Source organism: Myxine glutinosa, chromosome 3, assembly GCF_964187855.1.
Source record: "Myxine glutinosa chromosome 3, kmMyxGlut1.1, whole genome shotgun sequence".
NCBI classification, from domain to species: Eukaryota; Metazoa; Chordata; class Myxini; order Myxiniformes; family Myxinidae; genus Myxine; species Myxine glutinosa.
In genome coordinates, this window is record NC_136263.1 from 141,451,009 (window position 1) to 141,474,540 (window position 23,532).

The window sequence follows — 23,532 nt, forward strand, 5'->3', positions numbered from 1 at the left end:
GCAAGGAGTTGGATGGTCGGACCATCACAGTAGGGAAGGCATTTCCTAGGAGTCGAGGGGGCTACAGAGGAGGACCACAGAGTAGTAGTGGTGGTGGCCGCAATCGATATTATTATGGAGGCTTCCAGAGTTATGGCAGCTCCCGAAGGAAGGATTATCAGAGCAGTGGCCGAGAAGGAGACCGCCATTCAGGTGACTACTGTGACAAGTGGTCCAACCGTGATTGTTAGGAAAGTTAGAAAGAGTTGAAGCACGGAATGCTGCAGAGCAGCCGAGCCAAGATTCCTACACGGATTAACCATGAATGCCACGTTCCTAAAGGCGTTCATGTGGTGAACTTTCCGACACAGACTAACCGTGAACTCCACGTTCCTAAAGGCGTCCATGTAGTGAATATGTCCAGGCCTCACCACCTAACCACCATGGAACCTGGCCCTCAGCTCGGCCTCCCAGAAAAAGTGCTATCGATTTGCTTGACTTTGGATTTTTGATCAACCCCTTAACCTTCATTCAAAAGAAACTAAAAGTAAAAATCAGAGGTTGATGAGATGGAGTTTGGCTTTGCAGGGGTAACTTGGAAATTGAACATGTAAAGGGCAGGGACAATGTCGTTGCTGATGCTTTGTCCAGAGTGAATTAACTTTGGAAATCTCTGTAAGTTGTTCGAAGTTTTGTTGCTTTATTTTTGGGAAATATTGATTAATGTTGCCCATGGGAATTGATGATGTGGGTGGTGAGTTGACTTTGGTTGGTTTCAAGAATTTGCCAACAAATAAAGTTTTCGCTGTGTTCAAACTTTCTTTCTTGAGGGGGGGAAGTGTTACGGATTCGGCACTAATTATTGTTGTTATTATTAATATTGTTGGTTCTCAGTAAGGGTTATTGTGGTTAAAAGGTTTAAAAGCGCTCATGATAAAAATGATGCCGGAAATCGGATAGTGCACCGGAAGAGGGGGAGCGAGGAAGAAGAGGCGTGGAGAGAAGGAAAAAGACGATCTTGGTTGAAGCTTCATACCGAGCGGTCGAGCGTACAGTGCGAGTGAACTTTGCATCCTTGAAAGGAAGTTCATGCGATAGGTGACATCGCCGGAGTGCTGTGGAGCCTGCGTAGTCGGGTATCTGCATTGAGGTTCCGGAGTATCCTTGCCTCAAAGCCCCGGTTCGAGTGAAAGCCGTCCGCCATTTTCGCCAGGCGCGCACCCTTCAGTGAAAAGGTTTTGTCGCTTCGGCCGGGCATTATTCCCCGGTGGGTTGCCGGGGACGGCTGTGCCAGAAAGTGGCTTTTGGAGGGTTATAAGGAGACTCGCTGATTGAACCGCAAACGCGTACGTCAGAGCTCGTCTTTGGGAGGTTTTCCATTCCACCGCTATTTTGATGGGTGTTGGACCACGTGACCTCTGGGTTGCTTCGATCGTCCACGCCTCAATTGATTTTGATCGGACATTGATCCAACGATCGCTGGAGCGAATCGACTTCGCCTTGGAGGGGTACAGAGACATTGGGGGAGTGCCGTGAGTTTGGGTAAAGGACTAGATAAGGTGGTACCATCTTCAGATTGTAGGGTGAATTGCTATTATTATTTGTGTCGTGATTCCGGTGTGATTTATAATATATTATTGTTTGTTCATAACCCTTGGTGTGGGATTCATTATTGATTAATTTCAACCAAGGCTAACATATCTTTCTGCCGGGGACCCTCTCGGGGTTCGGAGGTTTACCGAGACCAGGGGATAGGGGAGGACCCCGTAACAATATATATATGTACCACACCTGAATATTAATTGTTTATCTCACGATGACCCTCTCGCAGGCCATCGCCCTTCTTTCTGAAACACGACTGGCCCATGAATATTCGCATGGAGGACATAAATGGGAAATGAACGTTGCTATCCAATATTGATTCGAAAATTTTGGGAACACGGCAACGTCCTTTTGCAAATTGTGAAATGCATGTAAATATCTTCCCCATGCTCTTTGAAGTTTGAAACTAAGGAAGCCGCCAAAAATCTGTGCATTCGGTACCAGTTCAGATTTGCGAAGAACATGTATTACAGAGAATGCGGTAGCAATGCAAGGCCAGCAGTCTGTCTGGAAAGCACCGAGCCCGACCTAATCACCACCAGATGATAAAGTTGTGACTTATCACCAGACCAGTGTGCCCATGGACTGGCTGAAGATTCGGTGAGTGCGGCTTCAAAAGTCTTTCCTTTCATTTTGCATGAAATGTGCCTGGAAATCCAAGAGGTTTATATAAGTTGTGCATATTTCTTTTGTGGTTCTATTACATCGAAACAGGAATATTGGTGATGTAGTAATGATCGCAATGATGTCATCGAGTCTGCCTAGAGTATAAGCAATGGAGTAATTTCAAAATATTACATAACTTTTTGAATTCCTCCTCTGTTATTATGTTTTCAGCTGGAATGTGAAAATTACAAAAAGCATCTCCTTCAATTCCGTGTGAGTTGCCAATAATTTCCATCACGATGTATATTTTACGCCTGCTTGCGCACACGCTGGCACCTATGTTACTTTTCCTGGTTGGAGTGCTGAGCATGCACTTTCCGGTGGAAGGGAATACCATGTCTGCTCTTTCTGACTGGGAGAACGAGATGAAGCAGGAGATTGAAAACCTGAAGGAAAGGGAGAGAACATGGTTGCAAGAGTGGGAGAACATTGTCGTGACAGCCTCATATGGCAGGACGATGGGGCAGAAGGAGGTCAAGGATGGCAGAGAAGACCTTTCACTTGTGGCACAAGAAAGTGTGGAAAGGAGTGAAACACGTGCTACGAATGCACGAGTTAATGTTTCCGATGACATTTATAAAAGAGACAACTTGAGTACATTCAGACAACCCATAAATCAGCCGAATGTGACGGTTGAAAGAGCACGAGAAGTGGAACACATGAAATCTGACATTGGCAATGATCCACTGAAAGGCAAAGATGAAAACCCCAAAGGTTATCAAAAAAGGCCGTCACTTTCAAAGAGTGAACGGATACTGCACGGTAGGTGAATTGAATTATTTTGTGTTCTTACTAAACTTTTGACTCAAAAGTGAATGATACATTTGTGATTCACTTTGCAAATTACACTATTCATTACAATTTATTGTTGATAAATGTCGATTTAAATTACAATATTTATATTTAACCAGCAAAGGTATCGGCGTTGCCAGGCAACGCAGGATTCCTTCTCCCACCTCTCCCCCTGCTACCCCACATCCCCCCTCTCTCCAAACTTCCACCCCATGCCCCTTTCCCTCCTTGCTCCTCCCACCCCACCCTGACCACTCTCTCCAGATTCCCACCCCATGCCTATGCCTTCCCCCTCCCACCTCATCCCCTCAGTCAGGACTCCCAGCCCCCTCCCTAAGGACTGATGGGAATACTAGGAGAAGGGGGAGCAGAGAGAAAGAGGTGGAGAGAGAGAGGAGGGGGGATAGCATTAAGTGGGAGGGGATAGTGAGTAGGGGGAGGGAGGGAAAGGATGGAGGTGGCAGGAGGAAGGAGAAGTGGTGAGGTGGGAGAGGGGAGGGGTGGAGGTGAGTGAAGGGAGGGGAAGGGGTGGGAGATGGTAATTATCCCCAGAGTGTTTATATTTTGGTGGAAGAGCTCTGTGGCTGGAGTTTGAACCTTGCTTGCTACCCCCTCACGATTGTGGAGTGTGGAGTTCAATGGTTGTTGATCTTGTCCAGCCATACCTTTCTCCCTGCCTCTCCGACTCAGCAGCTGCCCCCGCCCCCACCCAAGTGGTTCTCCTGCAGTCCTTGCGTCTTTTGGATATTTTGAGTCTTTATGGATATTCGGGGTTTTTACCGGTATTTTGGGTCTTCGTGGTCTTAAGGGTCTTGTGGGACTTAAAGGGTCTTCAAAGGTCTAAGGGATCTCAGCAGTCTAAAGGGTCGAAAGGTATATTCCAACAATCCATAATTAATAGACGTACATAATTAATAGACAGGAAGCAACCGGCGTTCAAACAGTACATAATTAATAGACACATAATCACAGCTTGACGGCTTCCCAAACGGCCAAACAGACAGACGGACGAACGGCTTCCCGGACCGTGTTTTTCGGTTTTATATATATACTAGGGCATGCCCGTACTATATATATGCCCGTACTATATATCTATCTAAAATTATATCCCCCCCCTCTATTTACATGAAATGGTTTGGTCCATTCGCAACGCCAAAGCGAACGGCGAACGGCTTGCGAGTACAGTGACAATCCCCCCCCTCTATTTACATGAATGGTTTGGTCCATTCGCAACGACCACAGAACCCCCCCCTCTATTTACATGAAATGGTTCGGTCCAAAGCGAACGGCTTCCGGAGTTTGGTAAAGAAATCGCCATCGCGTACACAAACGCGCAGGAAAGCGAATGAATCGCAAATTCGTTTTTATTAGTTTTAAAACATCGTTTAACGCCAACATAGCGCCAACATAGTTTGCAAACGTGAAATAAATGAATACGCTCTCAAATGTGCCATCCGAGGCAGAGTGTGTCCGCCACGTTCGGCACACGCGCTAGTTCGCTGCTCTCTGATTGGTTGAATCGTTTTTTGGACATCGCTCGGTAAGTAATTGTCCGATTAATATGAAACCTTGAAAAGGCACATCCTCGGGTCCCCAGCAATATACCTGGCAAGTTAAAAGTATATCGGACCCGTGGTTGTCGAGAAACAGCGGTCACAGACAAACACACAGACAGACACACACACAGAGATTGCTGGAATTATAGATAGATATATATATATATATATATATATATATATATATATATATATATATATATATATATATATATATATATATATACAGACTTGGCATTTAATATGGAATATTTTTTATGTGGGGGTGAACTTACTCTTCAAGATGTCTTAGAACCAAAAGTTCATTGGAATTATGTTGAAATTATTCGAGATTTTGTTAATGTGACCTTTAAAAGAAACAAAAACCACATTTGACATTTCGAAACAAATAAATTGATCCTTGAAAGTGATGTAAACTGATATCGAACTCAATTCATGGACAGTACTGTGTTAAACTTCTGTACGTTTTCCAGAAGTATCTCTTTATTTTGCACATTAGCCAATTTTTTTTTAAACAAACAAAAGTTAAATTACGACTGGGATAACGGACAGTAAAATTACAGTTCAGTACTTCGTGTAACCCCCACGAGCATTCAGGAGAGCACGTACACGTTGAGGCATGCTGTTCACGAGATTTGCCAAGGTTTGGACAGGAATCGCTTGCCATGCAGTGACAATAGCCTGATGCAATTCATGCACAGTGGTCGTCTACTGGTCCAGGTGGTCGATTTGACGCTTTAATTCTGCCCACAAGTTCTCTATCGGATTTAAAATCCGGGTACATGGCAGGCCACTCCATATGCTCTACACCACGGTCAGCAAGAAAGTGTTGGATCATGCGAGCACGATGAGGCCGTGCATCATCATCTTGGAAGACAAAGTTTCCTCGAAAGGCTGCACGAGAAAATGGAAGCAATGTTTCTTCCAGAATGGCCCTGTACTTGAACTGGTTCAGGTTTCCATTCAGAACAACCAGGTCAGTTTTGCCCCCTGCATGAAAAGCAGCCCAAACGGTCACCCCACCACCTCCAGCTTGGACTCTTGGCACTATACAATCTTTGTTGTCGGCTTCATGCACTTGTCTGCGCACTCAGACGCGGCCATATTGACGATAGACCAGAAATCTAGACTCGTCACTGAAGATCACGTGATTCCAGTGTCCTGGTTGCCATTGACGGTGCTCTCTGGCCCACTGCAATCGGCGCTGGCGGTGTTGTCTGGTCAGGCGTGGCTTTCCCAGGGGACGCCTGGCACGATAGCCTGCTTGAACCAGTCGTTGGTTGACTAGCCTTCTGGATACAGGCACATTTGTCAGTTGCTGCCACTCAGCCCTAAGCCGATTAGCTGACTTGGTACGGCCATTGTGGACTAACCGGTGCAGCTGGCGATCATCCCTCCTTGTGGTTCTGCGGGGACGTCCTGGCCTCGGTATTGGAGTAGGGACACCCCTCTGAGCATTTTGTTTCAGGATCTTTGACACCTGACCTTGAGTGATGCCATACTGCCGAGCAATAGCACGCTGTTTCATGCCATAATTTCGTAAAGCCACCACTCCATGACAAACAGCATTGTCGTGTTGACGGACCATCTCCAGAGGAAGCGGCAATAACTTTTGGAGACGTGCAGCAGTTGTTTTCCACTAATACAGAATGCAACAAGCCTTGTATACCCGACTGTGAAGCCAATCATCAAATGCACCTGTCTGTACATTTTGCCACGCCACCTGTGATATAATCCTGTTGTTGACTTCTTGCTGCGACAGACAATCAGGGACATGGTTCTTTTAACAAATAAATCACCAAAGTGTAAAAGAAACTCACCAGATTGATATCTATCTATAATTCCAGTAATCTCTGTGTGTATGTTTGTTTGTATGTTTGTATGTTTGTATGTTTGTATGTTTGTATGTTTGTCTGTGACCGCTGTTTCTCGACAACTACCGGTCCGATATACTTGAAACTTGCCAGGTATATTGCTGGGGACCCGAGGATGTGCCTTTTCAAGGTTTTAAATTAATCGCAGAAGTAGTTACCGAGCTATGTCCAAAAAACGATTCAACCAATCAGAGAGCAGGGAGCTATCACGTGTGCCGAACGTGGCGAACAGACTCTGCCTCGGATGGCACATTTGAGAGCGTATTCATTTATTTCCCGTCGGCAAACTATGTTGGCGCTATGTTGGCGTTAAACGATGTTTTAAAACTAATTAAAACTAATTTGCGATTCTTTCGCTTTCCTGCGATATGCGACCTTCCGGACAGTCAAATGAGGACGTCACTTCCGGACTTACGGATAGTCATAGTGACGCTGAACTGATGCTGAACGTGGCGAGCAGACACTGCCTTGGACGGCACATTTGAGAGCGTATTCATTTATTGGACGTTGCAATCTGTGTTGATTGTTGTAAGGTACGATCGATTGTAGTACATACATATTTATATTTTGTACATATTCATTACGGGCACGTCACGGGTACGGGTACGGGTACGGTACGGTACCGGGTACGGTACGGTTACGGGTACGCCACGTACGGGCACGTCCTAGTACTGAGTAAAGAAAGTAAACGCAAGTCAAGAAAAAATATATATTCCATATTAAATGCCAAGTCTGTATATATATATATATATATATATATACTATTTATATATATATATATATATATATATATATATATATATATATATATTGTTACGTTTGAGGGGGGTAGGGATACTTTAGACCAGGTAGAGTGCATAGGTAGTGTGCTCCAACTGTCGTGAAGAAGAAGAAACCCCATGTATTCAGTAGGAAATTCGTGTCAACCGGATGTCAGGTAGGCTTGTATCTTCGTCCCCATGAGAGGGGTGGGGTTTGTTAATTAGCGAGGGATTATGGGTAAATTAATTCCCTGTTTGTAATTGCCTCTGTAATCTTTTCCTGTGTTCCTTATGACACTGCACTACAAGCATCTAGCCAGAAATCGCCCATTAAACACACTAAATAAAAAACCAACCGGAAACCAGGCATGAGGCATTACCATGGATAACACCAACTTGGTGAGCACACTGGACAGGCAGGGCCATGAGCCATGCCCCTAAGCGCAGTGATTGGACCGGGATTTGATTGGCACAAAGACTGGTAAGATGGGACTATGCTATTGGTGAAGCAGGCATGGATGACGTCAGAACCGCGCATACAAAACAATTGGAGCGGCAGACATTTTGTCTTCTTGGGTCCGGACTTTGTTGGTGAACGGTCGCCGAAAAGATTTCTCTCAGCATCAACATCCTTTTGGTTGTGTTCGTTTTGGAACTGGTGGTAAACGGTCGTGTGCCGACATTTTCTCATCTCTCTTGGGTCCGGACTGTGTTGGTGAACGGTTGCTGAAAAGTTCTCTCTCAGCATCGACATTTTATCTCTCTCAGCATTGACATTTTTATCTCTCTCAGCATCGACGTCCTTTTGGTTCTTCTCATTTTTGGATCTGGCGGTGAACGGTTACTATTGCTCTTGCGCAAGAAAGCTTCATCATGAACGGTCGTGTTCCGACATCTTGCTAGTGGTCGTGAGGAGGGGAACTGTGGACGGAGAGCTGCAGTTTCCGTGCAGAGATCGTGAGGACAATCACGGCTGGAAGAGCGAGCTGTACGCCAAGCTCGTTCGCTTCACGTGTAGAGCCAGGAGTGAGTGGGCCTGTGCAGGAGGCCTACTTCACGCCAACGAGCGTGCTTCGCGTGCAAAGACGCCAAGGTCCCTGATCTTGACGATCTTGACGATCCCTGATGAGATACACCAGCCGATTTGAGCTAAGTGCCCACTAAATAACACATATTTGTTTTCAGTTATTTTATCCTTTGTCTGTATTCGGGTCTGTGTGGGAGTGCTCCAATTTAGGAATATAGTTTCATTTATCGTGCATTTTTCTTTGTTACCAGCATCTTCTTTAATAAATCCGATATTTTGTACATTTTACTTTCGTGTTGTTTGAGTTCATTTATCCAGGTGTGAAGACTGCCGGTGGGATCCATAAAGGTAAGCACTCTTTCTCTTCCCCCCCACGCATATTCTCCGCTATATTTTGACTGAAAGCCTCAGGGTTAAAGCGCATTCGGAAATCCGTTTCCTTGGAAGATTTTAATCACCAGGAACACGATAAAATATATATATAAATATATACGTAGTGTGTTCAAAAAGTATCCGACCTTTATTTTTCGTGCGTAAAAAAGAAGAAGCTAGGAAGGCGTTGCTTGGTGCACGTATGTAGGCGATCCTAATGCGCACGCGTGAATTTTTTCCCACCTGCAGAAGCTGTCATTCGACAGCAGACCGCCGATGAGTGAGGACATGTAAGTGAGCGCCGTCGGATTTTCGTTTTTGACAAAATGACGGAAAAACTTGAACAACGCTACTGCATCAAATTTTGTGTTTCATCAAACTTGCATCAAAACTGCAACTTGGTTTCTGGGTTGTACCCATAAACCCAGGACTCATCGCCAGTGATCACTGTGTTGAGGAAGCTGGGATCGCTGTTCACAGTCTCCAGCATGTCCTGTGCGATCTCCAAACGGAGCTGCTTCTGCTCAATCGTTAGCAGCTTTGGTACGAACTTCGCTGAGATTCTCCTGAAGCCCAAATCCTTCTTCATAATGGAATGAACGGTGTTGAATCTTGTGGATCGTTTCCACTTGGGAATTGCCAAGCTTTACACAAAATTTGATGCAGTAGCGTTGTTCAAGTTTTTCCGTCATTTTGTCAAAAACGAAAATCCGACAGCGCTCACTTACATGTCCTCACTCATCGGCGGTCTGCCGTCGAATGACAGCTTCTGCAGGTGGAAAAAAATTCACGCGTGCGCATTAGGATCGCCTACATACGTGCACAAATCAATGCCTCCCTAGCTTCTTTTTTTTTACGCACGAAAAATAAAGGTTGGATACTTTTTGAACACAGTAGTATATATACATATATATATACATATATACATATATACATATATACATATATATATACATATATACATATATATATATACATACATATATACATATATATATATATACATATATACATATATATATATATATATATACATATATATATATATATATACATATATATATATATATATATATATATATATATATATATATATATATATATATATATACATACATACATACATACATACATACATACATACAGTCACATGAAAAAGTAAGTACACCCCACGTAAAGTTTTGACTTTTTCAACATATTTCAACATACAGCTATTTGATCTTCATTTCAACAATATTGATAGATAAAGGTGATATTATATAACAAATATCATGAAACATTTACATTTTGTAGTCCATTGTATAATTTAAATAAACATAAATGCAAATTTCGCATGTGGAAAAAGTAAGTGCACCCCTACATTTATCACTACTTCAAGTACCTAAAATTAGAATCAGGTGCACCAGCTCAAGTGCAAATGATTAGAACATCGTTAGAGAGGATCTTGGAGGAACCTGTCTTATTTAAACCTCAGACATTTCGTTTGGTTTGCTCTTTGTTGCTGAAGTGTGTGGTGTCACCATGCCTAGATCAAAAGAGCTCTCTGAGGTTTTCAGAAAGAAGGTTATAGATGCCTACGAGTCTGGGAAGGGATTTAAAAATATCTCCAAACATTTTGAAATCAATCATTCGACTGTCCGGAAGATCATCTACAAGTGGAGAAGATTCCAAACAACTGCCAACTTGTTCAGGCCAGGCCGCCCCAGCAAGTTCAGCCAGAGAGCAGACCGCAAGATGCTGAAAGAAGTCTCTAAGAACCCCAGAATGTCATCACAGGACCTACAGGTAGCTCTTGCCACTGTTGATGTCAAAGTGCACGAGTCTACCATTAGAAAGAGGCTGCACAAATTTGATCTACATGGGAGGTGTGCCAGGAGGAAAACTTTGCTGTCCAGAAAGAACATCAGGGCAAGACTAAAGTTTGCCCATGAACACTTAGGCAAAGACCAGCACTTCTAGAACAATGTGCTCTGGACAGATGAGTCAAAGGTAGAGCTATTTGGCCACAGTACCAGAAGACATGTTTGGCAAAAACCAAAGACAGCATTTGACCACAAGAACCTGATACCAACTGTAAAGCATGGTGGTGGAAATATTATGGTTTGGGGCAGCTTTGCTGCATCAGGGCCTGAGCAGCTCACCATCATAGAATCCACTATGAATTCTTCATTGTACCAGAGGGTGCTTGAGGATAATATGAGGCCATCTGTCGGAAAGTTGAAGCTCAACTGAAGGTGGACCTTGCAACATGACAATGACCCTAAACATACCAGTAAATCCACCAAGGAATGGCTGAAAAGAAAGAAATGGAGGGTTCTGGAATGGCCAAGTCAAAGCCCGGATCGAAATCCCATCGTGATGTTGTGGGGGGATTTGAAACGAGCTGTGCATGCAAGAAACCCCTCAAACATCGCACAGCTGAAAGAATTCTGCATGGAGGAGTGGGCAAAAATTTCTTCCAGTCGATGTCAGAGACTGGTAGACAGTTATGAGAAACGCCCACTTGAGGTTGTTTCTGCCAAAGGGGGCAATACCTCCTATTAGAGCCAAGGGTGTACTTACTTTTTGCACATGCGAAATTTGCATTTATGTTTTTTAAATTATACAATGGACTTCAAAATGTAAATGTTTCATGATATTTGTTATATTATATCACCTTTATCTATCAATATCGTTGAAATGAAGATCAAATACCTGTATGTTGAAATATGTTGAAAAAGTCAAAACTTTACATGGGGTGTACTTACTTTTTCACGTGACTGTACATACATACATACATACATACATACATACATACATACATATACATACATACATATTTGAGTAGTGTGTGTCATTAAACAATGCATTGTGTGTTTGTCCCCATTTTCCCGCCATACCTTTTAACCCACAGGGTTCAAACTTGCCATGAAGACTGTTCCCTCCCCCAGGGTGGTTTTGCACTATAAGCCTTTCCCCCCAACCTCCTCTACCCACCATGTGTTTGTTTCCATATACCGGATACAGTGGTACACCCTTTCACACATGGGGCTCACACACTCTATGTATGAAGAGTGTCCACTCCCCCAGGATAGTTTTGCACTTTGCCCTGAGTAATGCCTCAACCCCACCCCCATTACCCCCATCATCCTCCTACTGTACGTAGTTGTTCTGATTTGCCGGCCACACCTTTTGACCCATGGGGCTCAAACTTGCCTTGATGACTGTTCACTCCCCCGGGGTGGTTTCGAATGATAACCCTGCCCCCTCCCTAAATCACCCCACCACACTAGCCCCACCCCCACCATGTGCGTTTGCTTCTATCTACGGGGTACACCCTTTCACCCTTCGGGAAAATCCCCCGCTGAGTGATTTGAGAAAAGCGGCGCCATTATTGTGATGTCACTGGTACCCAGATTGACCTGGGAAATGCCAGTACTTCCCCAAACATCAACGATCAATGGCTGTATTTGTCTTGTCTAACAGTCGTGCGTGTGTGTGTGTTAGGGGGTGGGGTGATAAAACAGAGAAGGAAAAGAGCTACACACACTGCTATGACATATTTTCCATCTGTAGGGACACTAGCTTGGCTAAGAATCACAATTAGCCTTGATTCCTCTGACTGATACTGACCACCTCATTGGCTCATAGCCGACATTGTAGGGAATGATGCAAGCTTCGCCAAGAAATTGTGTGGATCTGGCACAGACTTCTCCCATTTCCTGCCTTAACACTCTTATCTTGACAAACCCAATGGATGTATTTCTATGTTTTACAGCCCTGAGAAAAGCTTCCTCAAAGAAGAAAAATATTATCTCTGGCAAAAAATCCAGACGTCAAAAGCATGGTAAGCGTTCTTTTTCCATCCTCTACATCCACATGATTTCTGTTCGGACTTCCTGTCTCACAATGATATCAATTATCCCTGGGAAAGAAAGCAGGCTATGAGATCACTGTGATACAAGTTTTGGGAACAAGCGATCTCAAGTTCCCATTCACCTTATGATTTACAAGAATCATTATGATCTTTATAAGCATTTGGGTCAAGGCTGCCATTGAGACCAATGGTCTACGGAAAGGTCACGTGCACGCAAGAAACTCAATTTGTTCCACACCTGATAATTGACATTCTTTGTTGATGTACAAGTATCATTGCACCCATTCAAACATTCCCTATCCCATATTTTGTGACAGTGGATATGGGAATGTTTGATGTTCGTATGTTAAAACACTTCTGGTGTACGACCACCGGGGCAGCCTAAGGGACCATCTTGTATTATTGTTGAGGGAGTATGTCGGAAGGGGAATGGGAGGAGGAAGGATGGAGGAGAGAGGGCGATGGAGGGGGGAAGAGGGGAAGGTGGAAGAAGGGGAGTATGTATGAAAGGAGAGAGGAGGGGAGGGAGAGGGGGAGAGGTTGCTGTGAATTGAGGAAGGAGAAGGCATTATTGGGCATGTTAGGGTTTGTTTAAGGTTACATTTTGCTTTGTTCACTTACATTATGATGGCTTCATTTTGTTGCTTTTGTGTATAAATCTCACGTCTTTGGTTGTCTTTTGCCGAACAAACTCTGAGTAGAATAAATTCTGGAATATCATAAGTAATTTGTGAACAAACTAGTCTGTGGGCATAATTAAATAACTGTTTAATTCTGGACTTCATGGCACCAAGGTGTTCGAAAAGTTCATGAAGGTGGGTGCTGACCTGACTTCTCTTGGAAGTCTTCTCTTCCTCTTGGACTTCTTCTTCTTCTTGGAGGTCGAGCAGCCAGCAGAAGGTAGTAAACGCCTCTCAGGGTTATGACACATCCATGGAGATTACGTGGAGGACGGTCACAGGGTGGATGTGCTGCTCGTGCAAACATCTGGAAGATGCTAGAACGTTCTGGTTATGTTGAGGAGTATCACACCATTGTCTGGAAGAGGAGCAGATGGGGGAGTAACCGGGTTTAAACGATTGAGGAGAGCGCAGTGGTTGTGGTTGCATGGTTCAATGTGAAATCAACTTGTGGTTAAGTTAGATCTAAAATCAACGTTAACCTTCCTCACCCGGGGTTAGTATTACAGAGGACAAAGCTAGAGATTTGCTGTGAGATGCGGTTCTAGTTGTGATAATGTGCAGGCAGTTAGTGCATCCTTGTGGTCTCAAAGCTGCCAAGTTGTATCCAGAAAATATCTTGAGTCAGTGTAAAAGGCTGGGCTCTGGGAGTCGTTGATGCCCCCCCCCCCCCCCCATCTGCCGGAGATCCATCGGTGCTCGGATTCCTTTTTTAACCCAATAATAGACGATAAACTTCTCAACCAATAATCCAAGATGAATGTTCATTGTGAAGGAAAAATGCACAAAAAGGCTTCCACAGTTCAGAAAAAAATACTTTGTATATATGACCGATCAGGAAACCAAAATATTATTGGAACACTTATTACTCCCACTTGAAAGCTCAGCATTGCATGAATTTATGCATTAGGTTTTCGAAACTTAGCAGATGGTTTGGCACCCGTCTCGCTTTAAAGGCGTACTTTCTGCATCAGATTCCTTGGTGGCACCTTCTCAAGACCACGTTGGCATGTGATGCTTGACAATATTCCGAATGAATTGCCACTTGTTGCCAACAGCAAATTGATACTTCTTCGTGACAGAGATGGTTCTTTAAGATTTTACACTACGGATTCCCAATAAACATCACCTAGTCGTAGCTAGGTTTGCCAGATTGTTGCATCTGGGTCACATCTGCCGCCATTAGTTGGTTGGCGTTAAAGAGTTCATGTATTTTGTGAAGAGTGGGCGAGCTATAGCCATCATGGACAAATTCCAAAATCCTGCCCTAACTGCTGCTGGCAAGGCAATGGAAAAGAATAACCCTTGCGCAGGAAACTGCTTCTGCGGCACCGATGCTCTGTGAAGAGGATGGTACATCAGAGAGAGGGAGAGATAGAGAGATAGAGAGATAGAGAGATAGAGATAGAGAGATAGAGAGAGAGAGAGAGAGAGAGAGAGAGAGAGAGAGAGAGAGAGAGAGAGAGAGAGAGAGAGAGAGAGAGAGAGAGAGAGAGAGAGAATGAGAGAGAATGAGAATCAAAATAGGTTTTTCAATTTGATACATCTGGGTCCCATCTGCTGGCATTAGTTGGTGGACGTTAAATATCTCACAGTATCCTTCGCGGAGAGCTGGAAGGCTATCTTCGCCACCACGACCAAATTCCAAATTCCTGCCCTAACCTTAGTTGAACGTCAGTCCTGGCCAGCCGGGTGTCAAGCCTCCCCTGACCAACCCTACAATAACGCGGTAGTAGTTGGAGCCGTTCACCAAGAAGGAGAAGTTATTGCTTCTGCATGTACATTGTACATCGTGTTACACTCTGCGGATGCCTTCGACATTTTTTTTTGTGTGGCATGTTCTGAGATTTGCAAAATTCCGTGTTTTCTTTAAAAAATATATATTTTCGTGAGACCGGAAAATCAGTCCAACTTTCTCGCGTCTCACGGAAATTCCAGGGTTTTTATTGGAGAAAATTCCACAAGACTTGGCAGACTTAGTAGTGGTAGTCTGTGAACGTATTTTGCACCTCTTCCACTCTTGTTCAACCACCAGTGTTACTTCCTACCAACATTTAGCACCTCTTTTAAAGAGGAAAGACTGCAGTCTGACTCCTTGTTTACCCCTGTGTTTGTTCATCAAGTGTAGATTTTCTGAGTGTCCATGTCCATTTACTTGTTGATTTTAAGAGATGCAATCGCTGTACAGTAACATGACAATATTTGGAATTAATAAATGATTTATTCTGTGATTGGGTAACGAGTCATTAAATCATTTAAATTATCATGTGATACAAGTTCATGTTAGAGAATTGTAACCAAATTTAAACGAAAAAAAAAAAGAAGACCGAAAGTCTAACAATGGCGTGGCCGGGCTTATTTGATACTTTAGTTGAAGAGGAGAGTATGACCTGGGTGGGGATACCAGTTAGCAAATAATGAAAGTATTAAATTTTTTGACTTCATGCATGGACAGCCAGTTTGTGAATGACTTGAGGGGAAAAAGGGCAAATGGAAAAACGATTAACCAATAAATTACACATTCCTGTGCCACCTTAAGTCGAGCGTCAGGCATGGACAGCCGGTTCGTGAATGACTTGGGTAAAAAACGGTGAATAGCAAACGATAAACCCATAAATTCCACATTCCTGTGCCACCTTCAGTCGAACGTCAGGCATTGACTGCAGGTTCGTGAATGACTTGCATAAAAAACGTACCCAGTCTGAATGTTGCTATATCCAGTCATGGCGAAACTGCAAATGGGGAATCTGCGAATGTCACGGACAGAAACCCTTACGTCATTTCCTCATTCGTCTTTAAACTCAATACAGTCATGCCCAAAAATATTGGCACCCTTGCACTTTTTTCAAATAACTCACAATTTTCTCTAAAAATAAGTTTAAATTAACAAAAGAATTTCATCTCCAATTTTCTTTATTTCACTGTTAGTATTACAGAACCTTTGGTTTTGATTCAAAACTTAATATATCCTTTTAAATCAGAAAATAAAAAGAAATGGCATTGACAAAATTATTGACACCCCAGAGTTAATATTTGGTAGCACGGACTTTGGACAAAATATCTGCAGTCAAGTGCTTCCTATAGCCATGAATGAGCTTCCTACACCTCTCTACTGGCAGTTTGGCCCACTCTTCTTGTGCAAACTGCTCCAGTTCTCCACTCTCCTTGTGCAAACTGCTCCAGTTCTCCACTCTTCTTGTGCAAACTGCGCTAATGTGGTCTCATCTGTCCACAGGACATTCTCCCAGAAGGATTTTGGCTTGTTCAGGTGTGTTTTGGCAAACTCCAGTCAGGCTTTCTTAAGTCTCTCTCACAGCAGTGGGGTCCTCCTGGGTCTCCTACCATAGAACCCCCTTCCATTAAGTTGTTGACGGATGGTGCGAGTTGAAATTGTCGTACCTTGTGTCTGAAGGACAGCTTGAATCTGTGTGGCAGTTGATCGATGTGCTTTCTCCACCCTTCGAACAATCCTACACTGCAATCTTCGATCAGGTTTTCTCTTGCCTCCCACGTCCAGGGATGTTGGCTTCAGTGCCATGGGCCTTAAACTTCCTGATAACATTGCGTACGGTGGACACAGGAACATCAAGGTCTCTGGAGATGGACTCGTAGCCTTGAGATTGTCCATGCTTGGCTACAATCTTGTGTCTGACCTCCCCATACAATTATCTGGTTTTCTTTCTTTTCTCCATGCTCATTGCGGTACACAGTGACACAAAACAGCAGAATGACTCCTTTTCTCTATTCAAACTGGTTGAATGAGTGATTTTTTTTATATTGCAGGTACCTGCAACTCACCACAGGTGAGTTCAATATCCAAAGTAAAGTAGAATCACCTGCTTGAAATCTAATTATTTCTAACAACTTCTAAAAGGTGCCAATAATATTGTCAGGGCCATTTTAGGATTTCTGTGTGGAATAAGCTAAGGTTTAGTAATTTTTTCAGCTTTTTTGTTTTGTTCCACTGCAAACCAAAGAAATACATATGTGGATACCAAAATATTTTTTAATTTCAACAATTTTCTGGAAGAAATGGTGCATTATTTGAAAAAAGTGCAAGGGTGCCAATATTTTTGGCCATGACTGTATCTCCATATTTTCATTCAAAACAGCATCATTCATCATTCCAATCACAAATTAATAACATAATATTAGTATATCAAAATATGATGTTAAATCACAATTGCATCGAGATATCAAACGAACAAACCGTTACAATCTGCTCACTTCCGGATTCGGGAGCAAGGTCCGCGTCGATCACATTTCAAAATCATTATTGTATTGAGGAATTTCTGAAACCTGCTACCTACCTTCCGACACCCGCTGGGCCCGCAAAAGATTCCACATTTTGTTATTATATTTACTTTTAGTAAAATATGCAACTGTAATGGCTACTAAATTCACCCCCCTGTCATGTGACCAGATCCTCAGCTCTGATTGGTGGACATTTGTGGGGACATATAGACAAACGCTGTTCTCGACGGAATTGCCCTACAGACTACACCACCGTAAAAACATTTTTGATGCTGTTTGTTGATTCAAATTTGAAGATCAACTTAAAAAGCATAAGTGTTGTTATTGTTGTTGTTATTGACACTGCAACGTTTTGACATTTATATAACGTTCAACACAACATTTTTATAACAGCTTTACAAAGAGGTCTTTGAGACAAATTTTGACAATAATCAATTTTGAGACCAAATAAATGAATTTCAAAAAGGTGAGGGCATGAGGAGCTGGATGGGGGGCGGGGGGAGGGGTGTATCTATATGACTATATCAGTATATACCAACTCATATTGTATTGATGTGTGAAACATACAGTCACGTGAAAAAGTAAGTACACCCCATGGAAAGTTTTGACTTTTTCAACATATTTCAACATACAGCTATTTGATCTTCATTTCAACAATATTGACAGATAAAGGTGATATAATATAACAAATATCATGAAACATTTACATTTTGTAGTCCATTGTATAATTTAAATAAACATAAATGCAAATTTCGCATGTGGAAAAAGTAAGTACACCCCCACATTTATCATTACTTCAAATACATAAAATTAGAATCTGGTGAACCAGCTCAGGTGAAAATGATTAGAACATCGTTCGAGAGGATCTTGGAGGTACCTGTTTTATTTAAACCTCAGACATTTCGTTTGGTTTGCTCTTTGTTGTTGAAGTGTGCAGCATCACCATGCCGAGATAAAAAGAGCTCTCTGAGGCCTTCAGAAAGAAGGTTATAGATGCCTACGAGTCTGGGAAAAGATTTAAAAAGATCTCCAAACAATTTGAAATCAATCATTCGACTGTCCCGAAAATCATCTACAAGTGGAGAAGATTCCAAACAACTGCCAACTTGTTCAGGCCAGACCGCCCCAGCAAGTTCAGCCCGAGAGCAGACCGCAAGATGCTGGAAGAAGTCTCTAAGAACCCCCAGAATGTCATCACGGGACCTACAGGTAGCTCTTGCCACTGTTGATGTCAAAGTGCATGAGTCTACCATTAGAAAGAGGCTGCACAAATTTGATCTACATGGGAGGTGTGCCAGGAGGAAACCTTTGCTGTCCAGAAAGAACATCAGGGCAAGACTAAAGTTTGCCAATGAACACCTGGGCAAAGACCAGCACTTCTGGAACAATGTGCTCTGGACAGATGAGTCAAAGGTAGAGCTATTTGGCCACAGTACCAGAAGACATGTTTGGCGAAAACCAAAGACAGCATTTGACCACAAGAACCTGATACCAACTGTAAAGCATGGTGGGGGAAATATTATGGTTTGGGGCAGCTTTGCTGCATCAGGGCCTGGGCAGCACACCATCATATAATCCACTATGAATTCTTCATTGTACCAGAGGGTGCTTGAGGATAATGTGAGGCCATCTGTTGGAAAGTTGAAACTCAACCGAAGGTGGACCTTGCAACATGACAATGACCCTAAACATACCAGTAAATCCACCAAGGAATGGCTGTAAAGAAAGAAATGGAGGGTTCTGGAATGGCCAAGTCAAAGCCCGGATCTAAATCCCATCGAGATGTTGTGGGGGGGATTTGAAACGAGCTGTGCATGCAAGAAACCCCTCAATCATCGCACAGCTGAAATAATTCTGCATGGAGGAGTGGGCAAAAATTTCTCCCAGTCAATGTCAGAGACTGGTAGACAGTTATAAGAAATGCCTACTTGAGGTAGTTTCTGACAAAGGGGGCAATACCACCTACGAGAGCCAAGGGTGTACTTACTTTTTCCACTTGCGAAATTTGCATTTATGTTTATTTAAATTATACAATGGACTACAAAATGTAAATGTTTCATGATATTTGTTATATTATATCACCTTCATCTGTCAATATTGTTGAAATGAGAGAGAGATCAAATAGCTGTATGTTGAAATATGTTGAAAAAGTCAAAACTTTCCATGGGGTGTACTTACTTTTTCACGTGACTGTTTTTAGGCCTACTGTGTAATCCATGTCGTCTGTCTGCATTGAGCACCGGTATCTATAAATAATAATAAGTATTATGGCCTCAAAAATCATTGTTCTAATTATTCAAGTTCCAATGTAGACAAACCTTTTTACACGAAGTGATCGTCCTTTCCTTTCACCAGTCCTTCAATTTTGCCGATTAGGAAGATGAGCTCTCCACTCGAACTGCTTTCTTGTGCTCATCCGAGTCCACATGAGATTGTAAATCAATAGCACCTTTATTTGCTACAGAGACTAGGTACCGCACTACTTCTACATCCCAATAAATTCAGCTTCCCATTCTTCTCGATTGACCACTTCGAAAACATGGGAATATTGTCTTTAGTTCTGCAGCAAATTTACACTTTCGTTTTGGCATTGTAAATAAAAAATGTGATGTGTCACTGGGGTATATAGATCACATTAGATCTGAAATGAACTATCTATATGAAAGTGGATGTCCACATGGGACTCGCACACTCACATGCTCATTGACTCACAGATCAATAGTAATAGCTTCTCCCATCTCTTGGGTCGGAGAGGGTGGGCTTGGGGGACAAAGGTAATTACCTTCGCCACCAAAGGTGGAGGTTATGTTTTCACCCCTGTATATCCGTTTGTCTGTCCGTTTGATTGTTCGTTTGATTGTGAACCAAATATCTCTAAATGTTGTGGACGGATTCGGCCGACATTTGGCAGAGATGTAGCGTATGCGACAAGGACGAAATGATTAGATTTTGGGGAAGATCCGGATTCGGATCCGGCTACTAGAATTTTAAAAGTGATTCTTCACCATTGGGAGATAGAGCCAAAAATGATACATAGCGGAATATCTCAAAAATTGTGGAAGGATTTGAACGAAACTTGGTGGACCGGTTGGGGGTCTGACAAGGATGATTCGATTCGAAATTTTTTTTTTTTGTATACTGAATCGAGGCTCGTGAAAGAGCTAACATTTATTTCACAAACAAATCAACCAGACAAACAAAATATACAAAAAGAGGGAGCGGAAGACAAGATGGGGAGAGAGGGGGAAGCACACAACCACAACATTTGAGAGCAGGGAGAAGTGTGGGAGGGAGAGGGCTTGGGGGCAGGAGGCATGGGAAGGGGGGGGGGGGGGGTTGGGGGGGGATTTGAATTTAGTGAATATTTCGTGAATTTAGTGAATTTAGTGAATATCTGAATATGGATTCGGATATGAGAATTTTTTTATTTTTAAAGTGATTCTTCACCATTGGGAGATAGGGCCAAAAACGATACATAGCAGGATATCTCAAAAGTTATGGATGGATTTGGACGAAACTTGTTGGACAGGTTGTGTGTGTGACAAGGAAGAACGTATTTAATTTTGGTGAAGATCCAGATCCGGATCCGGCTAATATAATTTTGAAAGTGATTCTTCACCATTGAGTGATATGGCCAACCAGGCGGAGGAATGCTCTCTACTGAGTGTCGTTCTAATTATAATTACGTAATAGGCAAGAGATTCAAAAAGCCTTTATAAATTTTGAAAAAAAACTGAAAATGTACACGGAAATTTAGAAGACAAATATTGATGATGTCTCTGCTACTGTCATTGATTGGGACATCATCACATATGGATGCTAATCACCTATGGATTATGTTTTTTTAGAATGTCCTCCTTTGGGTCTGGAATCGATGAGGGTTAAAGATACCCAGTTCATAGCTTCGAGCAGCAAGCGCATTGGCCTTGCTCCATATCGAGGGCGCCTTAACATCCAGGTAGGATACCTTCCATTGTGTAACATAAAAGGGATTTTTTAATAAAAAATAAAATAATAACGCTGTTATATAAAAAAAAAACAAGAAAGTCCGCACTGTGGCAAAATTCGGTAACGGCACGATTGGGAAACACGCATTTGAAGCGCCATTAAAGCATTAACTCGACACCTCACAGTGCTTTCTGATGTACTGTGCATTTTGACGTACTGTGCATTCTGACGTACTGTGCATTGTGATGCACTGTGAGTTCTGATGTACTGTGCATTCTGACGGACTGTGAGTTCTGATGTACTGTGAGTTCTGATGTACTGTGCATTCTGACGTACTGTGAGTTTTGATGTACTGTGCATTCTGACGTACTGTGAGTTCTGACATACTGTGCATTCTGACGTACTCTGCGTTCTGACATACTTTGCAGGCTGACGTACTGTGCATTCTGACGTACTGTGCATTTTGACGTACTGTGCACTGTGATGTACTGTGAGTTCTGACGTACTGTGCATTCTGACGTACTGTGAGTTCTGACATACTGTGAGTTCTGACATACTGTGCATTCTCACGTACTGTGTGTTCTGACATACTTTGCATGCTGACGTACTGTGCATTCTGATGTACTGTGCATTCTGACATACTGTGAGTTCTGACATACTGTCAGTTCTGACATACTGTGCATTCTGACGTACTGTGCATTCTGACGTACTGTGCATTGTGGTATACTGTGAGTTCTGACGAACTGTGCGTCTGATGTACTGTGCATTCTGACGTACTGTGCATTCTGACGTACTGTGTATTCTGACGTATTGTGCGTTCTGACATACTGTGCATTCTGATGTACTGTGAGTTCTGACGTACTGTGAGTTCTGATGTACTGTGAGTTCTGATGTACTGTGCTTTCTGAGGTACTGTGAGTTCTGAAATACTGTGCATTCTGACGTACTGTGCATTCTGACATACTGTAATTTCTGACATACTGTGCATTCTGACGTACTGTGCATTCTGACATACTGTAAGTTCTGACGTACTTTGAGTTCTGACATACTGTGCATTCTGACGTACTGTGCATTCTGACATACTGTGAGTTCTGACATACTGTGCATTCTGACATACTGTGGGTTCTGACATACTGTGCTTTCTGACGTACTGTGAGTTCTGACGTACTGTGAGTTCTGACGTACTGTGTTTTCTGACATACTGAGTTCTGACATACTGTGCATTCTGACGTACTGTGTATTCTGACATACTGTGAGTTCTGATGTACTTTGAGTTCTGACGTACTGTGCATTCTGACGTACTGTGAGTTCTGACGGACTTTGAGTTCTGACATACTGTGCATTCTGACGTACTGTGTGTTCTGACATACTGTGAGTTCTGATGTACTTTGAGTTCTGACGTACTGTGCATTCTGACGTACTGTGAGTTCTGACGGACTTTGAGTTCTGACATACTGTGCATTCTGACGTACTGTGCATTTTGACGTACTGTGCATTGTGATGTACTGTGAGTTCTGATGTACTGTCCATTCTGACGTACTGTGCATTCTGATGTACTGTCCATGCTGACGTACTGTGCATTCTGACGTACTGTGCATTGTGATGTACTGCGAGTTCTGATGAACTGTGCGTTCTGATGAACTGTGCATTCTGATGTACTGTGCATTCTGATGTACTGTGCATGCTGATGTACTGTGCATTCTGACGTACTGTGCATTCTGACGTACTGTGCATTGTGATGTACTGCGAGTTCTGACGAACTGTGCATGCTGACGTACTGTGCATTCTGACGTACTGTGCATTCTGACATACTGTGCATTCTGATGTACTGCGCATGCTGACAGACTGTGCATTCTGACGTACTGTGCATTCTGACGTACTGTGCATTCTGACGTACTGTGCATTTTGACGTACTGTGCACTGTGATGTACTGTGAGTTCTGACGTACTGTGCATTCTGACGTACTGTGAGTTCTGACATACTTTGCATGCTAACGTACTGTGCATTCTGACGTACTGTGCATTCTGACATACTGTGAGTTCTGACATACTGTCAGTTCTGAAATACTGTGCATTCTGACGTACTGTGCATTGTGGTGTACTGTGAGTTCTGACGAACTGTGCGTCTGATGTACTGTGCATTCTGACGTACTGTGCATTCTGACG

The 23,532-nt window shown here is 42.9% G+C and overlaps 1 protein-coding gene across 2 annotated transcripts in view; it reads left to right on the plus strand.

Annotated features, from left to right (window-relative positions):
• The first annotated feature begins 2,098 nt into the window (after window positions 1-2,098).
• Window positions 2,099-23,532, plus strand: part of LOC137423156 (putative carboxypeptidase X1) — a 73,183-nt gene continuing 51,749 nt past the window's right edge. For both annotated transcript variants that reach the window (XR_013622883.1, XM_068110001.2), the window contains exons 1-4: window positions 2,099-2,181; window positions 2,419-3,009; window positions 12,387-12,455; window positions 21,268-21,377. Coding sequence is in view for 1 of the 2 variants with exons in the window: in XM_068110001.2 (XP_067966102.2) it covers window positions 2,487-3,009; window positions 12,387-12,455; window positions 21,268-21,377 (702 nt within the window). In the remaining variant the exon portion in view is untranslated. The remainder of the gene's footprint in view (window positions 2,182-2,418; window positions 3,010-12,386; window positions 12,456-21,267; window positions 21,378-23,532) is intronic.